The 23,643-nt window shown below is 36.0% G+C and overlaps 3 protein-coding genes across 4 annotated transcripts; all 3 read left to right on the top strand.

The window, feature by feature from the left end:
- The first annotated feature begins 6,763 nt into the window (after positions 1–6,763).
- On the top strand, positions 6,764–7,216 carry LOC108993337. Its single transcript, XM_018968216.1, has one exon. It carries the CDS (start codon positions 6,764–6,766, stop codon positions 7,214–7,216), a length of 453 nt encoding a protein of 150 aa, XP_018823761.1.
- A 6,732-nt stretch (positions 7,217–13,948) lies between these two features.
- Positions 13,949–17,216, top strand: LOC108993307 (CASP-like protein 2B2). The gene is made up of 3 exons (XM_018968185.2): positions 13,949–14,745; positions 14,867–14,999; positions 16,795–17,216. Exons 1-3 carry the CDS (start codon positions 14,522–14,524, stop codon positions 17,044–17,046), a joined length of 609 nt encoding a protein of 202 aa, XP_018823730.1. The 5' UTR covers positions 13,949–14,521; the 3' UTR covers positions 17,047–17,216.
- A 2,148-nt stretch (positions 17,217–19,364) lies between these two features.
- Positions 19,365–20,551, top strand: LOC118348290. 2 transcript variants are annotated; one of them, XR_004801372.1, is made up of 3 exons: positions 19,365–19,606; positions 19,839–19,936; positions 20,292–20,551. XR_004801372.1 is itself a non-coding variant. In XM_035689667.1 (3 exons), exons 1-3 carry the CDS (start codon positions 19,597–19,599, stop codon positions 20,423–20,425), a joined length of 327 nt encoding a protein of 108 aa, XP_035545560.1. In that variant the 5' UTR covers positions 19,365–19,596; the 3' UTR covers positions 20,426–20,551. The 2 variants fall into 2 exon arrangements, 1 of the variants encoding a protein (XP_035545560.1); XM_035689667.1 differs by having other exon boundaries at positions 20,207–20,551.
- Positions 20,552–23,643: the final 3,092 nt, after the last annotated feature.

Below are 23,643 nucleotides of genomic sequence, written 5' to 3'. Positions count from 1 at the left end.
AGAATATGTGGTATCTAGATAATGGAGCTAGCAACCACATGACGGGCGATAGAAGCAAATTTGTGGAACTTGACACCAAAGTGATGGGCCATGTGCGCTTCGGTGATGAATCAAAGGTGGAGATTAAAGGCAAAGGTACAATTTTGTTTGAGGCAAAGAATGGGAGCCATAAGATTCTTCCTAATGTTTATTACATTCCTAAGATGAAAAATAATATTTTGAGTATTGGGCAACTCATGGAGAATGGTTGCAAAATAAACATGGAAGATCGTTTTCTTTGGCTTAGAGATAAAGAAGGGAACCTTATTGCTAAGTCTTCTATGACAAGAAATCGCATGTTTTTGTTGAATATGAAGACTAATGAAGCCATGTGCTTAAAGACGTGTATTAAAGATACATCATGGATTTGGCATATGAGATATGGGCATCTTAATTTTGGAGGGCTTAGAGATTTGGGAGCAAAGAGGATGGTGAAAGGTATTCCATTGATTGATCATCCTGATCAGTTATGTGAAGCTTGTTTACTAGGGAAGCATTCAAGAAAGAGCTTTCCCAAGCAATCCAATTCAAGAGCCATCGAGCCACTTCAACTTATACATGCAGATGTTTGTGGTCCAATCAAGCCTCCATCTCTTGGTAAAAGTTCTTACTTCTTGCTCTTTATTGATGATTATTCAAGAAAAACATGGGTTTATTTTTTGAAGAAAAAAAGTGAGGCTTTTGAGGCATTCAAAAGATTCAAAGCTCGTGTCGAAAAAGAAAGTGGCTATGAAATCAAATCTCTAAGAACCGATAGAGGTGGTGAGTTCACTTCCAACGAATTCAAGGTTTTTTGTGAGACACATGGAATTCGTCGTCCCTTGACCGTTCCTAGATCGCCACAACAAAATGGGGTTGTTGAAAGGAAGAACCGAACAATTCTCAATATGGCAAGGACCATGTTGAAAAGCAAGTCGATGCCAAAAGAATTTTGGGCTGAAGCGGTTGCATGTGCAGTTTACATCTCTAATCGCTCACCTACCAAAAGTTTGAAGGATGTGACGCCACAAGAAGCATGGAATGGATGGAAGCCAAATGTGTCACACTTGCGAGTTTTTGGGTCTATTGCCTATGTTCAAGTTCCAGAGCAAGAGAGATCAAAGCTTGATGATCGGAGTAAGAAGGTTGTGTTTATCGGCTACGATGAGAACTCAAAAGGCTACAAGTTCTTCAATCCAAGCAACAATAAAGTCATTATTAGTAGAGATGTTGAATTTGAAGAAGATGCAACATGGGATTGGAGTACAAAAAATGAAAATGCTTATGATTTTCTCCCCTATTTTGATGAAGAAACGTCAACACAAGAAGTCCAAGATGAAATTGTATCTCCAACAACGCCAACATCATCCTCAATAGCATCATCTTCATCTAGCTCAAGTGAAGGTCCTCAAAAATATCGAAGCATTGAGGATCTCTATGAAGAAACCGAAAGGTTAGAAGATGAGAATTTGTTATGCTTATACTCTAGTAATGAGCCTTTGAATTTTGAAGAAGCTATGAAAGATAAAAAATGGATACAAGCCATGGAGGAGGAAATTCAAGCCATTAAAAAGAACGACACTTGGGAGCTAGCCTCACTTCCAAGTGGTAATCAAGTAATTGGAGTCAAATGGGTGTATAAAGTCAAGAAGAATTCCAAGGGTGAAGTGGAAAGATACAAAGCAAGGCTTGTTGTAAAAGGCTACAAGCAAAAATATGGCATTGACTATGAAGAAGTTTTTGCTCCCGTTGCTCGTTTAGAGACAATCCGACTACTACTTTCACTTGCAGCTCAATATCAATGGAAGATCCATCAAATGGATGTTAAGTCCGCTTTTTTGAATGGTTATCTTGAGGAAGAAGTTTATATTGAACAACCTCCCGGTTTTGTTATTGAAGGTTATGAAGATAAAGTGCTTAGACTTAAAAAGGCCTTATATGGATTAAAGCAAGCTCCAAGAGCTTGGAATAGCCGTCTTGATAAGTATTTTAAAGAGAATGGTTTCACTAGATGCATTCATGAATATGCACTCTATGTGAAAAAGGAACATGAAGATTTATTATTTGTTTGTGTCTATGTGGATGATCTTATATTCACAGGAAACAATCAAAAGATGTTTGAAGTCTTTAAGAAGGTTATGGCTCAAGAGTTTGAGATGAGTGATATGGGACTCATGTCTTATTATTTGGGAATTGAAGTTAAGCAAATGAAGGATGAGATTTTCATCTCGCAAGAAGCCTATACAAAGGAAGTGCTAAAGAAGTTCAAGATGTTGGATTGCAATCCTGTCAATACGCCTATGGAGTGTGGAGTTAAACTTTCAAAACAGGAGAAAGGGCTACAAAAGGTTGATCCAACGTTGTTCAGAAGTCTTGTGGGAAGCTTAAGATACTTGACTTGTACTAGACCTGAAATTGTTTTTTCAGTTGGACTTGTGAGTCGCTTTATGGAAAATCCATCTGAAACACACATGAAAGCAGCCAAGAGGATCCTTCGTTATCTTAAAGGTACTCTTGATTATGGAATTTTTTACTCTACTTCAAATAAGTTCAAGTTAATGGGCTATTGTGATAGTGATTATGGTGGAGATAGTGATGATAGGAAGAGTACTACTGGGTTTGTCTTTTTCTTGGGAAATAATGCAATTTCCTGGTGTTCTAAAAAACAACCCATAGTCACTCTTTCAACTTGTGAAGCTGAGTACGTTGCTGCTACTACTTGTGCTTGTCATGCAATTTGGTTAAAGATATTGCTGAAGGAACTCCATTTTGAGCAAAATGAAGCTACCAAGATCATGATGGATAATAAGTCAGCTATTGCTCTAGCAAAGAACCCAGTGTTTCATAATCGAAGCAAGCATATTGAAACAAAGTATCATTTTATTCGACAATGCATTGAGAGCAGGTACGTGGAGGTAGAGTATGTGAAGTCACTTGACCAAGCTGCTGATATATTCACAAAGCCTCTCAAATATGATACATTTCAGAAGTTGAGGATGATGATTGGTGTTGGAAAGATGTCAAGTTTAAGGGGGAATGTTGAAGATTAAACTTGATTTATTGCAAAAGGCCACAATTTATTAAGTTGTTCATTTATGAGATATGTGAAAACTGGAAAGTTTATTTTCATTGTATCTAGGTGTGTACCGTCTAGTGAATCTGAAAGGCCATAAATGTCATTAATTTAATTTCCAGAATTTTCTTTTGGTTTTATATATTGATGTACTGAAACAATATTGAATTAATTAAGAAAAACAGAGTACCGACGTGTGAGTGCTCTTTCCTCTTCTATTGTTTTGTCTTTATCTTCCAACAGAAGATGGATGGGTTGGTGGAAAAGATGTGGTGGAGTGTGAGCTAGGAATGTATCCGAGCCAAGGAAATGGGGAGTGGGGCTGAGTTTCATTGCTGCATGTATGATGCGGTGGTCGTCGAGTTGATGAAGTCCAAAGCGGGTCCAGTTTCCCAGGCCATCAAATGCACCAAATAAAGTTTCGGTGAGGAAGGGATTAGGAGGATGACAAAAGTAGAGATAATTTGATATATGTGGGGTGCATGGTATACGCTTAATTTGTAATTGTACTGTAATTCATTTCCAATTGATTGAGCAAAACAAGATTATTTTTTGTTTGGGACAAGCAGAGAGTGCATGGGATGCATATGCGTCTGCAAATTGGAGACAAACTGTGTCAATGTGATCATGATGATAATCGACATATAAATTAGACAGGAACGATATTCTTTTTTTTGAAATCTGAAGACCTACAACATGCGACCAGTTTGGTACCACAAAGAAACGGTCAATACTCTCTCGAGTGAGGATCACATCAGAACCAACACAGGTTGGCTTTTCCCTAACCAATGAGTAAATAAGATCCAAATGCTCAACCTCTCCCCTGGTGGGACTTGGGATCAGTAACTTTGAAATCACGACCATATGGAATAAAACGCCAAGAGGCCTTCACAGGAAACTCGCGATAGCTGGCCTCACCAATGGAAAAATCCCAACCAACTCTAGAAGCGAAAAAGAACTTCTAGTCCCAGTTTTTGATGTGGGAGTAGCGAGATTCCAAGTGAACGACCCGATAGCCCATTCATCAACAGAAGCTACACTGGTTCCATTGTGCCTTCTAATGCCATGGACATGATCCTTTCTTGAAAGAATTCGTGAGTAGTAAGGTCAGGGTTCTCTTCTCCCGCCACCTCTAAGGCCCTACCTCTAAACAATGTAGCAAGTTAACATGATCCATCAAGCGTTGGGTAAGAGCTAGGCAGGGTCCACCGCAAATATTCCATGCAAGATGTCGCGAACTGAGCGACAGAGGAGTGGGGAGTCTCAACCCTAGCTATCAAGAACATGCCTTATTATGAGGCACGATCAGCTCCGTAGTATGTATCTATTGATATAGTTTCTTATCTACATAGGCCACCATCTTCGTACTCGATCGGTGGATCCTACAGAAGAGAGAACAAGAGCTTGGTCATGGCTTAGAAAAGAAACTGATAGGAAGTCATATAACTTGCATGCTACCATCTTCGTATCCTTTTACTTTTTGCTTATGTCGTAATATTTACTATACTTTGGCTTCCTCATGTCCATTTGCGTAGGAAGCCTAGTCCAGCTTCTGCATGCTCTCCATCGATCGAGTACTTAGTCTTTAAGTAATACTTGTCATATTCGTATTTCTTTGTTTAATTAATGTTGGATATGCTGTCATCCACTAAAGGGGTTCGATATGGAAATTTCCATTCCCTGAGAAGGGTTCCTACGTGTCATCTTTGGTTATGATGAGCTTGGAGTACTAGTGGTCGCCAAGTTGCAGCAAGTCCTGTCTCCGTACCTTGCCTTCATGATATTGCTCACCATGCGTAAATCGCCCATTGTTTGGTGTGTAGATGGGTCGCCTCTCAACCCCTGCATGCATGGTCATCATGACCTTGCTAACTTGATCTTTAAGCTAACTTGATCTTTGCCCCCAACATATATTTAGTTATTCATAAAAAATGATATATAAATTGTAAACCCAATATTATATTATATATAAGATACAATGAAATTTCAACCTAGCTAGCATGCAGCATGGCAGGCCGGATATTATAATATGACATGATGTATATGAAACAAATCTCGATTTGCCCTCTTTCAATAAAAAAAACTATTGTATTCATGATTTAACGTTTTTCTTTGAAGTTGTGAACATAATAATTGAGCAAAAAAAAAAAAGAAAAGATATATAGGAAGTATACAGAAAAGAAGAAAAAAAAAAGGTTAGATTCAATATTTACGTCGGATCGCATATATAATAGAATAAGGTTATATGAGTTATGAGTCTTTTTATAAAGATATTATGTTTAGCTTTTAGAAAACAGCAGCTTTTAGGTCCAAAAGTACTGCATGGACGACGACTTTTCGAAAAAAAAAAAAAAAAACTAATTTGTAGTTCAGATTCTGGACTAAATTTTGACTTTAATAAAAGACATAAGTAATTGTTTCAAATTTTTTAAAACTGAGTATCACATATTTTGGGGAGTTTTGGGATTATTTTGATTTTTTGGGAGAATAAATAATTTTTAACAACTTTTGGGGTTTTTTTTAATTACTTCTACCAATTTAATTAATTGTAGTTTAACATATCCTATAAGATCTGACCAATAATATTATAATATATATCACTTCACTTATTTTTTGTTCATCATGATGATATGATCATATCATATTGAGAGTAAATATCAGATTATGTTGTAAATTGAAGTAAAAAAAGAATTTTTTTGAGAATTATAGTAATCATATTTTAAACGTTTGCGGCAGTGTACATTTAAATGAACATGCATGCATATATGTATTTATGTATGTATGTATGTATGTGTCTTCTCATGCACACCGTCGTGATCTCTCGAACTATCGAAGTTCCCCAAAGAAAATAATGGAGGGTGCGCGCGCGCGCTAAAAGCTTGACAAAAGAAGCATCCAAGCCATGTCTTAGTAGCATCTGCAGCTTTGATTTCTGCATGCCATTCTGTGCCAAAAACTCCCAGACAAAACCTATATTGGGAGGGTGAGAGAATGTTGGTATGTTTGTCTTTGTCCTACATCAATATTGTTCGATGAAAGAATGATGACTTTTCAAGATTATTTTCCCCTCTTCTGATCCTTGTCTTCTTCCCCTCGGACCAATCCCACCTAGTCTGCATCAACAAAGAGAAGAATTTGTGAGAGAGATGTTTATTTCAGAAAACAAAAGGAAATAGTCTAGCTAGATATATAGCTAGATCTATCGCTTCCAAGGCTAATTAAAGAGAGTTTTTTTTTTGGGGGACAAGCTGACACACAGCATCATCCAAACCCTATTATTCCTCCAAACACACCCTTCCATGTGCTAGTTTCAACATTCCCTTTGGAGTTTCTTCAAAACCCTTTTCCTCTTTAGCAATGCTGTTGCCTCTCTCCTCATGTCATGTACACTAAACAAAATAGCCCCCCTTAGATTTGGCCACTCAACCATCTTCCTTTTGGACTTTGCAGCTTTAGTTGCTGATTCTCTCAATCTTTTTCTAAATCATTGAAATTATCTCATCGAACTGCTAAACTTGCTTGGAACATTTGTTTGAAAATGAACGATCTTGACAATACCGAAGACTCCCTATATATACAAATATATATTTAAGGTTCTTCAGAGAGCTAGGTTACTACTCCACCATCCGACTAACTTGAGAAATATTTTTACATATACAATACTTTTCTGAAATGAGCAGTAGTAGTAGGGAAGAGCAGGCCGATTCCACCGCCATTCATTCCTCCATTGCTCTATTGCAGGAAAGGTTCAGAAAGCTGCAGAAAGTGAAGGAAATGAGAGAGGAAAGAGAGCTCATGAGAATCCTCGCCGAACCAAAACAACACATGAAAAATCCCAACAACGTCCCCAGTATGCATTGTGAGCAATCGAGGTCCTTTTTCCACTCCGAGTTTATCCTTCCACCACCACCACCAGGGTCGCCTCCCCAAGTTCCCCTCCCCATTTTGCCGCCATCTCAGAGCAGACAATCGGGCTACAGTGCTGGCTACAGCGACGGCACCGGCACACTCTCGATGAACTCGTGGCCTATAGATCATATACCCTCTTCGGCAGCGCTCACTCCTTCGAATAAATTCAAGGATTCCGATTCTGACACAGATGTTGATACTTCTCTTCATCTGTAAACTCCTATATATAAAGCTTTTTTCCGCAATTATATATATATATATATATATATATATCATATATATATCTATGTATATGTATATGTTTATGTAAGACATGTACGTGCTTGCCTTTTCCGGTGATGTGATATTAATGGAAGCTATAATCAAAAGATTTTCAGTCTATGCACCATTAAAATATATCAGCGACAGTAATTACTAAAACAGATGAATCATCATGTTGGTGTACCATATCGTTAGACCAATTATTTAGTCCAATATTTGATAAATATTTCAAGAACCTTTTTGTACGTATCGTTTGAGATAATATCAAACGATAATGAATTTGCTTGCAATCTAATCATTTTTGTAATTAATTTGCAGCATGCGCGCAGCTAGCTAGCTAGTCATGTTTTCGTTAAAGCAGGCAGGCAATTAGCTCATGAAAACGTCACTTGATTCAAGTCTGATCTGACGATGATGTTTAGACCTAGTTTTCACCATTTTATGACGGACGCTAATTAATTGTCGTAGATGATCAGTAAGTACGTACCCAGTCAAAACGACAATTATGTCGTTTAGATCTATGCTTAATTAGGACGTTACAGGCAGCTCACGCTTTGGAGCTGCCAAGAAGCAGCTTACAAAATTTTATCTAAAGTCCGATTTCAATAAAACCAACTTCAAGTCTTCAACCATTACGTCATGTGATGCACCCGGAAAATTATTCAGGTCATCAACCGCGCCACTGAATGATTGGATCGCCGACAGGCTCCAGCAAGATATATAAGAAAGCGATTATCGAAATCTATCAACTTTTGAGCTAGATCAATACTTATAATTAATGATAAAGTCAATCATGTAGATTTGAGGGGTGATCATGACATACCAAACGGTGTATTGTTTGTATTCTTCCACGGTGATGGTTTTCAAGGGACACTGTTAGTACTTGAGAAAATGTCAGGAGACACAAATCGTTTGATTGAGTCAAATAATTATTTTCATTTTAATAGTTATATCTTTTACCAACCAGTGTACCTTATGAGATCCGTAAATAGAGACTATTTATGCACAACTTAAACACTTACAATTCTTTTGTCTAGCACCAATTTGTGTTGGGACAAATATCTTCACTAGAATGTCACCATATTCATATGCAAATATAATTCATTTTCGTTCAATAATTTCTTTCCGTCAGTACTTAATAACTAAACCAAATGACATGACTTCTCAAGGAATATCCATTTTATTGAGATTTTTGTGATTAATTATAGTTCTTACAATATGCTTGTCATGTACGTACGTACATGTGATGATGAACTTGTAACTCACTACAACAAATCATCATATAATGCTTTTATGTTGTATGTACGTTGTGGCTTTCTAGTTGATGGTGGGCTAAGTTTGGACAATTGCTATATGGGTGAAGCTCCCAGCCGGTCGGGAGTGTAGTTCCCTTTCACACCAGCGAATGACGAGTTGCCACGTAGGAGTTGCAGTAAAATTGAGTTTACACCCGCATGCAAGTAATTATCTTTTATTTCTTTCTATGATCTCTTCCCTCTCTCTCTCTCTCTCTCTCCCTCTCCTCCCACATCCCCATCGCTTGCTCCCTCCTTCGCTTTCTCTCTCTCTCTAAAATACATACACACACACTCTCTCTCTCAAAGCAAATAATATCTCATTCGAACCCCCCTTCATCTCCTCCGACTATTGCCCCCCCTCAACCTCAAGTCTCATGCGCAAACATCATGCGCTCCCAAACAATCCAACTCCTTTGAGCAATAGTCAATAATAGAAAAAGAGTTTTTTCCCATTTTTTCGCCTTTTGTTTAATTTTTCTTCATTCATTTTTCTATTTGGTTGTAGAGAGCTAGTTTTATCATTTTTTTTTTAACGAAAAATACCACACAACCGCCCTATGCATGATCTCTCAATGAACCCCTCCGCCATTAGTTTTTGATCTCTTTGGTCAGTTTTTACTTTGATTTTGTTATATTTTAATTTCTGTTTGGCTGCTGAGAAAATGTGGAATCGATTTATGTTTGAGTGAGCTTAGTCTATAATTTTGGGGTAGTCCTTTCGAACCCCACGGTCTTCTTGCAATAGCAGACTATAACATTAACTTTTAAAGAACAAAGTAATCTTTCTCCTTCAAGTTTAACAAGGTGTTTCTCGACTCATAATTCTTTGGCATAAGAATTCTTCCAAGAATGTCAGAATTGGCCAGGATCTTTTTAGCGCAAAAGTTACTCAATGAACTGGTCAAGGTCTAAATGCCAAAATAAAACAATAAAAATTTTATATATGTTCTTCAAAGTTTCTCCTTTTTTGCTCGTGTGAAATTTGCCCCAGAGGAAAGAGGGGAGAGGAAAAAGAAGAGGGGAGAGGAGAAAGGAGAGGGGATAGTAGGCATGTGAGAGGGGAGACAAATGAAAAGGGGTTGAGTCAATACATCAAGACACATAATAAATCACATAAGTCTCATATTTGTTTGAGATATTATTGGTTAGTGTAAATTAAGGTGCTACGTACACACCCAACTGGCTTTGAGCATTTCTCTTGCTATATATGTAGTCATGAACTTTGTGAGCATATATCCCCGTCACTCTGTGTATATATTATATATATATATATATATATATATGAAAAATGATATTTGCAGTTATAGAGTATAGTACTAGGGCTGAAAATTGAATGTATCAGTGCGGTTTTGTTTTGAAAAACCGCACTAACATGGAGAATATATATTATTCTCGACCGAAACTTGCCGATAGGGAGAAAGAGAGCTGGCCTGAATTTGACAGTCGGTAATGATCAGTTCGGTGGTTTGGGAAATCGATTTTCCCATCGTCAGACGATAGAAAATGCAGACACAAAAAATGGAAGCTCGATTTTTCCATCACCATTTATTAGACACCAAGGAATCCACAAAACAAAACCATTAACCCAACACAATAAAATGAGCCACTTGAAGTCCCAGATTTCTCCATGGGTGGCGAGATGAGTGATAGAGGTTTGAGAAGAGGTTAACGGAGGAGGGGGAAATGGAGGGAGTAGAGGTTAACGGAGGAGAGCTACACTCTGTGAGAGAGATGGCGAGATGGATGTCAACAATTGTTGGAGGGAGAGGCTGCGCAACGTGATGACGACGGCTGTGCGTGAGAGAGAGTCTGAGAAGACTCAATCGGGGGAGAAGAAGAAGGAGATGGGGAGGGGGGACACGAGGGTATTAAACCTTGAAGCTAAACGATATTGTTTGGTGTATTAACCAAACGACATTGTTTCACTTAAATTTATATTGCCAACCGACCGGTTCTCTGTCGGCTTCGGCTGGTTTCGAACTCCGGTGATAGGCGTCGTGTACTTCTTTTTAAAAAAGTGATCGAGTAAATATAAAACATACATGAAAAATTAATTTTTTAATTGTGAACTCTATTTTTTTAAAAAAGACTGCACAATGCTTGCACAACCCATAACTGTATCTAACATTACTTTTTTCTTTTTTTGTAAAAGTAAATAAAATGTAAAGGAAATGTAGAACTTTTGAACATTATAAAATTAATTTGATATTAAAACACTTATGGCATGTGTAAACGCTGCATTTAAAAGAAAAAAAAAAAGAATAGGATCTACTATTAAAGAATTAATTTTCTTATGTGGGTCCTATATTTACTCATATTTTTTAAAAAATGTACCTTGGATAAATAATGATTATATCTAATATTACTCATATCAACATAATCTATATAGTTTAGTATCCTGGCCATTGCATGGATTGAATGCTCTTCATGTGGACATGAATTGCTTCTTCTTTTTTTTTAATTAATTAATTAATTTATTTTACTTCTTCTTCTTCTAAGCAAGCAAACTTCATTAAAATAAAAGATGATACATGTTAGAGGGGGTGGGGTTCCCTGATAAAATACCCCAAAACAACAACAACATTGCAAATGTGGTGAAAAAAAAAAGAAAAAAGGTTATGAGACCAATTCTTTGGTCTCTACCGAAGCCCTGCTAAGAGGGAACCGTCTTAAAAGACATTTTGAAGGTAAGCCACCACTAAAAGCGGTGCAAGCGGATGCAATGTAGTTGAAAGTCTTGAGGTATTTGTTGGTGAGGTCCTTAGTCTCTCTTACAAGATCACTGGTTAGGAAAATAATTCAGATAGATTGGCTTGGGAAGGGCAGATCTGCAGCGGAGAAACAATCAATCCATGCCTTTGGAGTGGCACGTGAAGACCACGCATCGGTGGAATGGAGGATGGGTCTGGCTGATCTGAAGGATCGAAGGGTGGGGAGTCTACTGGTGTAGCGAGTGTAGCTGGTGGAGCTGTCGGAGTGAGGCGGTGCGTCAAGACCACGCGTGAGAGCCACGCGCCGACATTTTGGGTGTAGTTCTGCGTCATCCCAGTAGATCGGCAGGAGGGGAACATCGTGGTGGGGCACGTGTTGACTGCTCATGGTCAGAGTGCAACAGATCTGAGAAAATCCGCTCTAGTGGAAAAACACTACTATAAAAGCATATTCACAAATAGATAGTGAAACGGAAGAGGAAAATGAAAAAGAAAGGGAGAGGAAGGTGGAGCCGAGGCTATAGCACTTGGAATAATTGGTTTTCTTTCTAAAGAGAAGGCAGAGCTTCTCTGTTTAACAAAATGAAAGAGAGTGATATTATTTGTTGACCTGAACTGCTTGTTAGGCTGCTTATAGTATTTTCAGTTGGAATTTTGGGCTCTGCAGCCCATTTACCTCAAGAAAAAAAAAACACACACGGAGTTTGATTCGCAACGGATCGTATCCCCAAATACAAAATACAATAGAGAGAGGTTAAGGATGAGGATAGGGTTGTTGCATAATCCTTTTATTGATCAGGGTAAGATGGAAATCCCAATATCTTAGCCGATAGTTTAGTGCTGCGCTGCATAAGAATATTGTATTATGGGTACGTACGGAGAGCTATCCTCCTTTCTTGAAGCGAGTACAGTACTACTGCATCCTAAATAAAAGTGGTGAGCTAGCCCTCGTTCTCCTATTATTCGTGGCACATTTGTAGATTTGGTTGCCGTTGGTTTGCAAGCCTATTTTTCCTATCTCAAATTAATTATTAATAAAATTAATTATTTTTTATAAAAAAAATTAAGTTCATCTTAACTTATTTTATATATATATATTTAAAAATAAATTTTAATATATTTATATTCAAACACATTTCACTAGAATCTATAAAATATTACAATTCATAGATTAATTCAAATAGTTTGGGATTACCTCAACATTCAAATACAATAACTCTTGATGAGAGATGTGATGTTAGGTCTCGTTTGGATTGAGAGATGAGATGAGATTGTTTTAGATGAGTTGAATAAAATATCGTTAGAATAATATTTTTTAATATTATTATTGTTTTGAAATTTGAAAAAATTAAATTATTTATTATATTTTATATGATCATTTAAAAAAATTATAATAATAAAATGAGATGAGATGAATTGCTCCAATTTAAACGTGCCTTAATTTCATGAGCGGTATGCATGATTTGGGTGATCAGTATATTCAAGTTCATGAAAGCTCTCACTTTCCATGACTTTAAAATGTTGACACCAGAATCATTTAATTAGGCCATAAAAAATTTATTTTGACTTTCTCTTTGGATTATCTTTTATATCTTTTATAAAAATCAATTTATTGATTTTGATTTCAAATTTCTTTTTTTTTTCCCCTTGTATTTCTACTAGCTATATATATTGATTATAGTAATGTGTTTGTTCATGAAGATCTGCATCTTTTTCCTTTTTATTAACGAAAGCTTCCTTTAAAAAAAGTTTTGATGAGGAGCTGTTTGTTTTTTTGTTTTTGTGTTTTTACGAGGCAAACCATTTAAGCATCATCGTTTGCCTCTTAATGTATGGAACGATATATAAGTACATAAGCTGAAGATGAGCGGTCCATTCATCAGATGATCAAAGTACGTAGTGGATTAGGTGTCAAACCAGACGGAGACTTCATGGAACCATATTAAGCTCCATCACTGTTTAAGAAACAGAAAACCTACCTAGCTCCCAAAACTAGTAAGGTTAGGTGAGTGATATTACCTGCAAAGGGGACTGTGGCCTAATGGAGTTATGAACTTATGGTCACAATTCACCATGATAACAAATGTGCACAAATACAAAACCTAACCCCCAAATGCACCCCCACCATAGAGATCAGCAAAAATCATCACCCATATGACCCACTTTAGGCTGTGTTTGGTAAGTAAAGTAGTCTCTATTTTACTATTATATATAAATAGTTCGTTGTTATTCATAAATTATTTACAAATTACCTGAAATCTTTTTGTTTTTAGTTTTTGATGTTTCTTATTAGCTTTTATCCAATTTTTGAATTAGGGTCTGATAAACTAGATTTTATAATATTTATTAAATATTTAATGTGGTAAAAAAAAAACTTATAAAATAAGAGTAGGGTGCATCTTCTCTTCCAGATAGACATACGTATTATTGTCATATTTTTCATTCCTACGTTTTACAGCAGGAACGATTCTCATCATGTATAAGTCTTCTTTCCCAATGACTGCTTTACCTTCATCATGTATCTCAGTTTTTTAAAGGTATAATTTAAAAAAATTGAATCCATGATTGTGATACCGTTTTATAAGAGTATATGCAGAAACTTGTATCTTAATTTGAAGGATGTACATAAGCCAAAACCTTTCTGCCATGGGAAAGAAAAATAGGACACCATTAATTCCACCGCCGCCTTCATTGATTGGAAGATTCAAGGCTCCTCTCCAAACCTTATCTTGCAGCTCTTGCTCCTCCTATTTAGGAAGACATCTCTGCATCGATCTAGTAGTCTCTAGATTCCCGGAAAAGAAAAAAAGAAAGAAAATTTGAATAAAACATTCTCAAATGCAGAACCAGACGCGTGAAACTGGTGCCCCCATTAAATGCGCGAAAAAGGATAAAAAAAGGCCCATTAAATGCACTTTAAAGTGGAGGATGAGGTACCCTGCGTCTCTTCAAGTCATTCATTTCTAAAGTCTCCAGCTTTGACTACTTGGCAGGCATAAAGTAACTGAACTAAGCTCCACCACCAAATATAAGCTAATTTTTTTATTTTATTTATTTTTTATAATCTGAACACAAGCGAAGTTAACAATGAAATAAATGGAGAGCGAACAGGTTGTCTGTGCATTTAAGTAGTGCAAGTTGTTCTGCTTGTGGGTGTTTCAGTTTGTGTACAGATTGGTGGTTTGGTGTGGATGTGAGGGTTGTCTCTTGCGCTTCCGCCTCCTCTCTTCTGATCGCGGGTCTTGGGAAGGATGAGTTACTTGGGTGTTGGCGTCAGTCCAGGGAATGTCCCAGTGTATCATGTAACAAATGTGAGGCTTGTTGATAGGAGGATGCGGGTGGCAGAGTTGGTACTGAGGTGCGTGATTTGTGGTCTAGGAGTTCTTGCAGTTGTTCTTGTGGGGACTGATACCCAGGTCAGAGAAATCTTCTCTATTCGGAAGAAAGCTAGATTTGTAGACATGAAAGCTCTTGTGTGAGATCTCAAATCCTACCTCTCTCTCTCTCTCTCTCTCTCTCTCTCTCAGGTTTACCATAATATAGTCCTGATTATCCCATGATTTTGTGAAAAACTTTCATTTTGCATCCCCGTGTAGGTTTTTGGTGATGGTCAATGGTATAGCTGCTGCCTACTCGTTGGCTCAGGTGCTGAGATGCGTTGTGAGCATGGTTAGAGGAAATGTGCTGTTCAGCAAGCCCTTGGCTTGGGCAATCTTCTCTGTTGATCAGGTACAACATTGCATTCTGGACTTTTTTTTTATGACCCTTTTTCCTGACCAAAAGAAAAATCTACACTCTATGCATTTCTTATTTTATTTTCACTTGAGACATCCATATGCCTCATATTACATAAGATTTCAATAAAGCCATTATCCATGTTGACAAATAGCATATATTGATCTGGGATTTGAACTGTCCAGTAGGTGTGGACTAATCCGTCCTAATGGAACAATAATCAATGTCCTTTGGTTGGTTTGATAAGGATAATATCATTAGCTATTTCATTTTCCCCAGTTGAGAGTAGAAGTAAACCCTCCGTGATTACATTGGTGCTTTAATCATTACGATGGCAAATTGCAATGACATATGGTAATTCAAGATTTTCCAAATTTCATGTTGTGTTTAATGCTGCATCTCACTCAAATATCACCAAAATTACATTTAGCTATTTATCCCTAAAAGTAATATTTTTTTTGGAATGATTTGGAAGATAAATACCGAAACAAAATTGAGTGTGTACTAATATACAGGGTTCCCCTGTTTTCTTAATGTACGAGGCTGAAAAGGGGGCTTTTCTTTTATTTGCCTTCTTATTTATTGACCCAAATTGAAGATTAATATCCAAACCAACAATTTATGAAATTGAAAGGTCTTAATCCTCCATATTTTTCCGATGGCTCAAATGTATTTTTGAAAACATTCTAATGCGACGCCGTAAATAGATCTTGGTCCCTGAATAATTTTTGTCTGTACCTGCTGCATGAATGCCATGTTACAAATGACATGAGAGTAGCTTGCATTCTTACTCAAAGAGTCTCAGACCATGTCCCTGCACGTCTCTTCTTGTCACCTTTACAACAGTCCACAGATTCTTACAACCAGGGAGATGTCCATGAGATAAAATATCAGCAAATTTTGGGTCCTTTCATTTGACTCTCATGAAGGTGCAAATTGGCACACAGACGTAATGATCAGGATTGAAGACTCCCTGGCTAGCCAAGCTGCTTCTAACCAATTCAATCCTAACAATGGCCGGAACTGATGGCTCTTTTTCCCTTGGAAGCATTTAAAATGTGAAATAAATGGAGTCAGGCTAGTTTGTTCATGATCTCAGTTAGTGTTCTTCTCTGAGAAAAAATTGGTGAGACTGACTCTGATGGACTTGACTAGGTGTGAGGAGAAGCTGTGGATGTTCTATTCTATTGTATAGTTTTGAGACCAATAATTCACAAGTAGAGAATGTGATGTCATAAATACTTGTAGAACTGTTTTGGTTGGGAATCATGACTGCAGATAGAACAGCCAGCAAGATATGTGGTCCAGGCTTGTCTACAATATTTGGCTGGCCTCCTAATTATTATTTTCTGAGCTTTGCTACTCATCATCTCCACACATCACACTTATTTTTATTTATTTTAATTTTTTTTGGTTTTATTCTTTCTAAACTAATTGAGTGCTTATACTCATCATCCATATACCACACATTTGGTTAGAGAAAAAAAAAATGAAATTTTCTTATTTTCTTCTGGGCTCTGCATCAACAAATTTTTCACTTGCCAACTGGTGCTGCTAGGTAGAGAAGGGTAATTCATATGTTTGTTGACTCCTATGACAAATTTTAAGCAGTAGATAATTTGCATTATACAGTCTCGTATCATAAAAGTGAGGGTGTGATCAATTTGATGCTAAGTTGTAGTATGTTGTTCATTTGAAAATGGAGAAAGCACTTCTCTATTCAAGTGGGCAGATAAAGAAAATTGCATACTTATTATGTCATTTTGTTGATGTTATCTTGTACGGGCAGGTAATGGCATACACGACCGTATCTGCAGTGGCCGCTGCTACACAATCTGCAACACTTGCGAAGTGGGGCCAGCCAGAACTGCAATGGATGAAGATATGCGATATGTATGGGAAGTTCTGTAACCAAGTGGGAGAGGGAGTAGGAAGTGCAATATTAGTTAGCCTTAGCATGGTGGTTCTGTCTTGTATGTCTGCTTTCAGTCTGTTCCGCTTGTACAGTGGCACTAAGGGCAGGAGCAGCGCAAGGCGGTAGGTTTTAAAAAATCCTCTGATGTAACTGTTTGAATTATCACTACTCTTTCAGCCATTGCCCAAATAATTTTGTAACTTGGAGGCAAAATTCTGTATGCTACCGATGTAAAGTCTTGTTACTCTCTTCAAATACTACAATAATTTTAGCCTTTAGGCTATTGTTTCCATAAACTCGTTTGTGTTTTGGTTCATTCAAAAACCCAAAAAAGAGTACCTGTACTGAATTGGGAAAATGGCCATTTAAGAATATATCTAAGTTGAGCAGAATCTTGTGCTAGAAAGCGATTTAAAAGATCACGAAGAAGACATGAACTGATATGGATGTGAAATGATCTATGTAAAATATCAGTTTTGTATAAGAGGCATGGAAGATTTGGTGAGGATGAAGATATTTGATCGCTTAGCGTCTGTTTTGTAAAAAGAAAATTTCCGACTCAAACTCCTTTTCTTGGGTTGAGGTTTCAAAACCCCAAGGAACCCATCCAAAACTACAAAGCTCCAGATGATGTCCTATATGTTCTGGTAGGCTCTGGAAGGCTCCTCCTCCCTCAACCCTCTGTCCTTCCTGAGAGGGAGAGAAGAAGCTCCTCTCTGCTTCCTTTTTTCGAAGTCCTCCCCTGGTCCTCTATTGACCCTAACCGACATATATTTCACTGGTTCATCTCACACGGCATGCATAACCCATTATCCGTTTAGATACAGAAACACTCTTTAATCCATCTTATCTTATCTTATTATTACAATTTTTTTAATTTTTCATATAAAATATAATTAACAATTCAACTTATTTAAATTTTAAAATAATAATAATAATAATAAATAATAATATTTTAATAATATTTTATTCAACTAATCTAAAATCATCTCAACTCATTTTACAATCGAAACGCGTCTCAATGAAGTTTGGGTTCTTTTTACTCTTTCTTTTATAATAGGGTATCTTGGGCGGGCAGGTGAAACTCGAGCTGGTGGATAGTCCCACTCGCATGCGGGGGTGGCACAAATGTATTGAATGCGGGGCCTGCCCAACAACCCTTATATTTTATGTGAGACTTCCATGTTTTATTTAGCTATGGTAACAAAATGCTTACGAAAATAACAAAAAACATGGCTTTCACTTGGCTCAACAGTTTAGCTTACCAATATGCAATCTTACATTAAAGAACCAAAATAATGAAATGTAATAATTTTTAAATTATAGTAAAATGATAGAAAACCATATGTTTAATTGTGTGATGGACGAAATGAATAAAAATGTATATGTATGAGAAATAAATGTTAGGAGTAGAAGCTTAATTGAAAGCACGAGTGCACTAAAACATGTTTTGACGAATCAGATGTTGGAGCTTCATTGTATTATATTGATTATAGTTAGGCTCTACACATACTACAAAATCTCAGCATTTTGAAATGATGTAAAATGAATTTTATAATCTGACTTGTCATTTTAAATTATGTCAATTTATGAATTTATTTTTATGAGATTTTTTTGTGAATTGATTATTTCTCAACTAGAATAAATTCAAAGAGTAATTAAAAAGAATGTCTAACTGATCAAAACCACCAGTTGAAATGATCCTGAGCACGTGTCAACATTTTTAAAAACTCTGGATTGGAATTTGGAACACTTTACAATTGTGTTACATCAACAATATTTATTTTGCAACATTCGCTTTAAACTATCAAAAGTTATAATAATGTGCATTGTGAATTAAATATATATACACATATAATTAGAATCAAATAATTAAGTTATCTCTTCTAACTTATTATTATTTGAGCTTAACAGTTGAATCTTAAATAAGAGCACTCAATATTATTTTATGATAAAAAATCTAATTTGGTCTAATTAATCTTATAACAAGAAGTAAGGTGTGAAGAACTTATAAGCTAAATCCACAATCCATAATTTTACGTTTTGAGTATTTGCTATATATATAATTACAATTTTACGTATATGACTTATTTTGTTAGTTTTTTTATTATTTTAAATTTAAATTATAGTTAACATATAGAGAAGTAAACTTTTTGCAAGTTTTTCTTAAATACTGTTAACATTTTTCTTTATCTTTTTATTTTTTCAAATGTGGATTTTTTAATCAATTTATAAGACAAAAAAAAAAAAAAAAAGAAGAAGAAAAGAAATGTAGCCGTTGTTCAATTTCCGTTTATAACACCAATTTTTTAAAATATTTTTTTTAAAATAAAACACCGTTTATAGCCGTTCTTTTCTTCCCATTTTCCAATTTGAACATCAAAGATTTTGAAAAATAAAGAGCAGAACATTCCAGTAACGGTAAAATAGAAAACCCCAAAGTATCCAGATGGTGAAATCGTTCGCCATTTGAATGGAGAGAGAGTTTCGGTGGAATTCCTCTTTGCCCTGCGTCGGTTTCCTCGATTTTGCTCAATCGGTGTACTTCTGGTGCGAAACATTGCCTCTTGATTAATGGTTTTCAATGGTAGCGATGAGTTCTAGTATGAGCTAAGGTCGTGAGAATCATTGAAATTAGACGAGCTCGAGCACGAAGTCATTTGTCTGCTCAAATTAATGATTTACGGTATGCACGCCTTTTTCTCTCCAACTTTTTTTCTGCTCGGGATTAAAGAATTGCGATATGCTCGCCCCTCTCTCTTCTCCTTTTCGAATTGGGTATATGCTTCTTGTTCTTTTGCTAGCTAGGTTTTTCTTGCCCGGTTCTTTCTGTTAGTTAAGATTCAGCCCACACCCTTGTTTGTGAACGTATTCCTTTGAGTCTACACGATTTTAATGTTTCTTTGTGATCTCACCAGGTCCTCAGCTATCCGGCAGTGAGAAGCACCTCAAAGATTTCTCACGGCAGGGCAGACCCACTGCGATCGTTGGTCTCCAAGGCCTCTGCGGTTTATATGTAAGTGGAGGTGATAGGGGGGAAATCTTAACACTAATGATTTGCAATGTATCTTTAGTTTTGTTTTTTGTTTTTTTTTCTCTATATCTTCAAATAAATTCGTATCTGAAACGAATGCAATCATTGTTTTACTTTTTCTTTTCCCCCGATCTTTCTACTGAAAATTGATTCATATACGTTTATAATTCTCCACGGGGGTATCTTGATTTTGCAGTTTTAATGCAAATCCACTTCTAATTCTTTTCTGGTTTGGCTTATCCTCTTGGCTAGGAATATTCAGCTCATCCACATCCTTCAATGAGAACGTATTCGTTGAGTCCATACGATTTTGAAATCTTCTTTGTGATCCTACCAGGTCCTCAGCTATCACGCGGTGGGACTCACACCGAGATTATTGAACATCATGTGCGTGATTTGGCCACTGTTGGGTATCCAGTTAAGAGTGTGAAACAACAATGCTTCAGTGGCTTTCATCATGCTTGTTACTGAAATTGCGTACAACATTGTAAGTGAAAGTAATAGGATGCTTATTTTGGCATTAATGATTTGCCATAGTTCCTTTCCTTTGCCACCCCCCAACCTCTGTGTTCGTATGTGAAATGAATGCGGCCATTGTTTTAATTTTTTCCCCCATCATTTCATCATCTTTTAATATTATTATCATCTAGACCATACTCAATAGTTTCATCATAGGCATTATATGCCTCTAGAAATGAAACTTGAGTGTTTACAAAATGTCATAGTATATAAGAGATTAAAATGAAAATGGAATAATGCATCAATGAATTTTTCTCGAAAGTTGATAATGATATTTGTACATTATTTTTATTTGTTAGAGAGAGTTAATTCATTTTTTGTTTTTATATCATTGTTGTTAGTGATATTTGTTGTTGTTGTAGATTAATATTTTGTTAATTTATTCTTAATGTTTGGAAAAGATTTTTTGATGACAGGTTATTAAGAGACGAAGTTATCTTGAAATTGTTATAAAATTACAGGTTGGATCTACTATTTTATTGCTATTATCCAACTGATATATATCTGTTTATAAAAAATTAAAATAAGTATTGCTAAAATTTTTATATTGTTATTCGCATTCTTTATTATTATCATTATTTGTGTGGTTTACCTTGCCTCTTAAATTCTTATGTAGCTGGAAGAACTTGACAAAAAGTGTTTACCCCTTCTAATTAACACACTAAAAACTATGATTATGTATTTTATTTATATATCGCATAAAAATTAGAGAGAGAAATAGGAAGGCTTTTACAACCATTATGCAAAATTAGCCTCCATTAGGGACGCAACCCGCACCCCAAAAGGGTGGTCTCAGACTTCGTCACCCACCGCATTGACCGTCGGGGAGGGGGGGGCCTATCGGTAGGTGCCTTGTTTGGATGACGGGTGGTAGATTAGCGCCACATCTGTCCGACCACCTTGACTAACACCAAAACAATCACACAAAGTTATAAATCTTAAAAATCTAAATAAAAGCAAAAACAAATTTATAATTGAGAATGCCCTGTTTGGATGATGGGTGGTATATTAGCTCCACCACCGTTCGACCACCTTGTATAACACCAAAACAATCAAACAAAGTAAAGTTATAAATCTTACAACTCCAAATAAAAGCAAAAACAAACTTATAATTGAGAAAAATCTCACAAATCAAACAAAAAACCAATTATTCGAACTTACACAATTACAAATCAACTTAAATAAATAAACAAAATCAAGTAATAGCATCACAAATCTATGCACAGACACACATGTCAGAAGTCATAAAGAGATGTGTGCACAGAACTTCAACCTATATATCTTTATAGCCCAGGGTCAACATGGTCGCAGTTTTGGTCAATAAATTCATAGACCCGTAACCCTTGGTCACAGTCGTGGGTTTCCGAATTCAGAAGTCAGCTTAAAGGAGTTGGAGAAGAAAAGGGCAAGACGAAGGAGAAGAGGTTGGAGAGAGAAAAGAAGATGCTGACCACTTGGCGTGAAAGCCTCAAAGGAAGGGGGAGGAGAGGAGCACGACGATTAGGAATGAGAGAAATGCGAGGTGAAACAAATTATAGTACTTATAGTTAGTAGGCTTTATATATTATTATTTCTATATATAAATTAAGGGCCCGACTCTCCATCGCATAGTCAGCTTTATATCATTGTTATTAGTGAAATTTGTTGCTGTCGTCGTAGATTAATATTTTGTTAATTTATTCTTACTGTTTGTTAAAGATTTTGTGATGACAGGTTATTAAAAGACAAAATTATCTTGAAGTTGTTATAAAATTACAGGTTTGATCTACTATTTTATTGCTTTTATCTAATAGATATATGTATATATAAAATATTAAAATAAGTATTGTAAAATTTTTATATTATCATTTGCATTCTCTATTATTATCATTATTTGTGTGGTTTACCTTGCCTCTTACAATCTTGTACAGACGGAAAAACTTGACGAAAGGTGTTTACACCTTCTAATTTACACACTAAAAACTATAGGATTATGTATTTCTTTTATATTGCACAAAAATTAGAGATATAAATAGGCATAAGGGATTTTACAACCATTTTGCAAAAGCATCAGTCTCCATTAGGGATGCAAGCCACACCCTAGAATGGTGGTCTCAGACTCTGTCGCTCACTGCATGGGCCAAGGAAGGGGCGAGTTGGGCCTTGGGCCCTATCGGTAGGAGCCCTGTTTGGATGACAGTCAGTAGATTAGTGCCACCACCGTCAATCACCTTGTCTAACACAAAAGCAATCACACAAAGCAAAGTTATAAATCTTACAAATCCAAAGAAAAGCAAAAACAAATTTATAGTTGAGAAAAACCTCACAAATCCACCAAAAAACCAATTATTCGAACTTACACAAATTACAAATCAACTTAAATAAATAAACAAAATCAAGTAATAATTGCACAGATGTGTGCACAGACCCACATGTCAGAAGTCATAAAGAGATGTGTGCACAGATCTTTATAGCCCAGGGTAAACATGGTCACATTTGTGGGCCAATAAACTCTCAGACCTGTAACCCTTGGTCATAGTCGTGGGTCTTTGAATTTAGAAGTCAGCTTAAAGGACGAGGGTAAGACGAAGGAGAAGAGATTGGAGAGAGAAAAGAGGATGCTGGCCAATTGGGTTGAAAGCCTGAAAGGAAGGAGGAGATGAGGAGCACGACGACTAGGAATGAGAGAAATGCGAGGCGAAACAAACTATGATATTTATAGTTAGACTTTATGTATTTATCTATATATATATATATATATGATATTATGAGTTATATTCTATATTTATATTTTTATAAATTAAGGGCCCGACTTTCTATCGCATATTCAGCTTTATGTTGTTGTTTTAGATTATTATTTTGTTAATTTATTCTTTATGTTTTTTGCAAAAGATTTTGTGATGACATGTTATTAAGAGATTAAGTTATCTTGAAGTTGTTATAAAATTACAGGTTTGATCTACTATTTTATTGTTTTTATCCAATAGATATGTATCTATTTATAAAAAAAATTAAACTAGTGTTGTAAAATTTTTATATTGTCATTTGCATTCTCTATTATATTGTCATTATTTGTGTGGTTAACCTTGCATCCTACATTCTTGTGCAGACGGAAGCACATTACACCTTCTAATTTACACAATAAAATTATATGAGTATGTATTTTTTTTATATCGCACAAAAATTAGAGA

Source organism: Juglans regia, chromosome 4, assembly GCF_001411555.2.
Source record: "Juglans regia cultivar Chandler chromosome 4, Walnut 2.0, whole genome shotgun sequence".
NCBI lineage: Eukaryota > Viridiplantae > Streptophyta > Magnoliopsida > Fagales > Juglandaceae > Juglans > Juglans regia.
Note: the sequence above shows the minus strand (reverse complement) of the source record. Positions and strands in the feature narration are given on the sequence as shown.

Bases quoted from the DNA above. Each gene is read 5' to 3' on its own strand.
- LOC108993307 (XM_018968185.2), top strand. From the start codon at position 14,522: ATGAGTTACTTGGGTGTTGGCGTCAGTCCAGGGAATGTCCCAGTGTAT. The intron at 14,746-14,866 runs GTGAGATCTCAA...ATCCCCGTGTAG, and splicing joins GTAGACATGAAAGCTCTTGT to GTTTTTGGTGATGGTCAATG. The intron at 15,000-16,794 runs GTACAACATTGC...TTGTACGGGCAG, and splicing joins CAATCTTCTCTGTTGATCAG to GTAATGGCATACACGACCGT.
- LOC108993337 (XM_018968216.1), top strand. From the start codon at position 6,764: ATGAGCAGTAGTAGTAGGGAAGAGCAGGCCGATTCCACCGCCATTCAT.
- LOC118348290 (XM_035689667.1), top strand. The intron at 19,937-20,206 runs GTAAGTGGAGGT...CCTCTTGGCTAG, and splicing joins AAGGCCTCTGCGGTTTATAT to GAATATTCAGCTCATCCACA.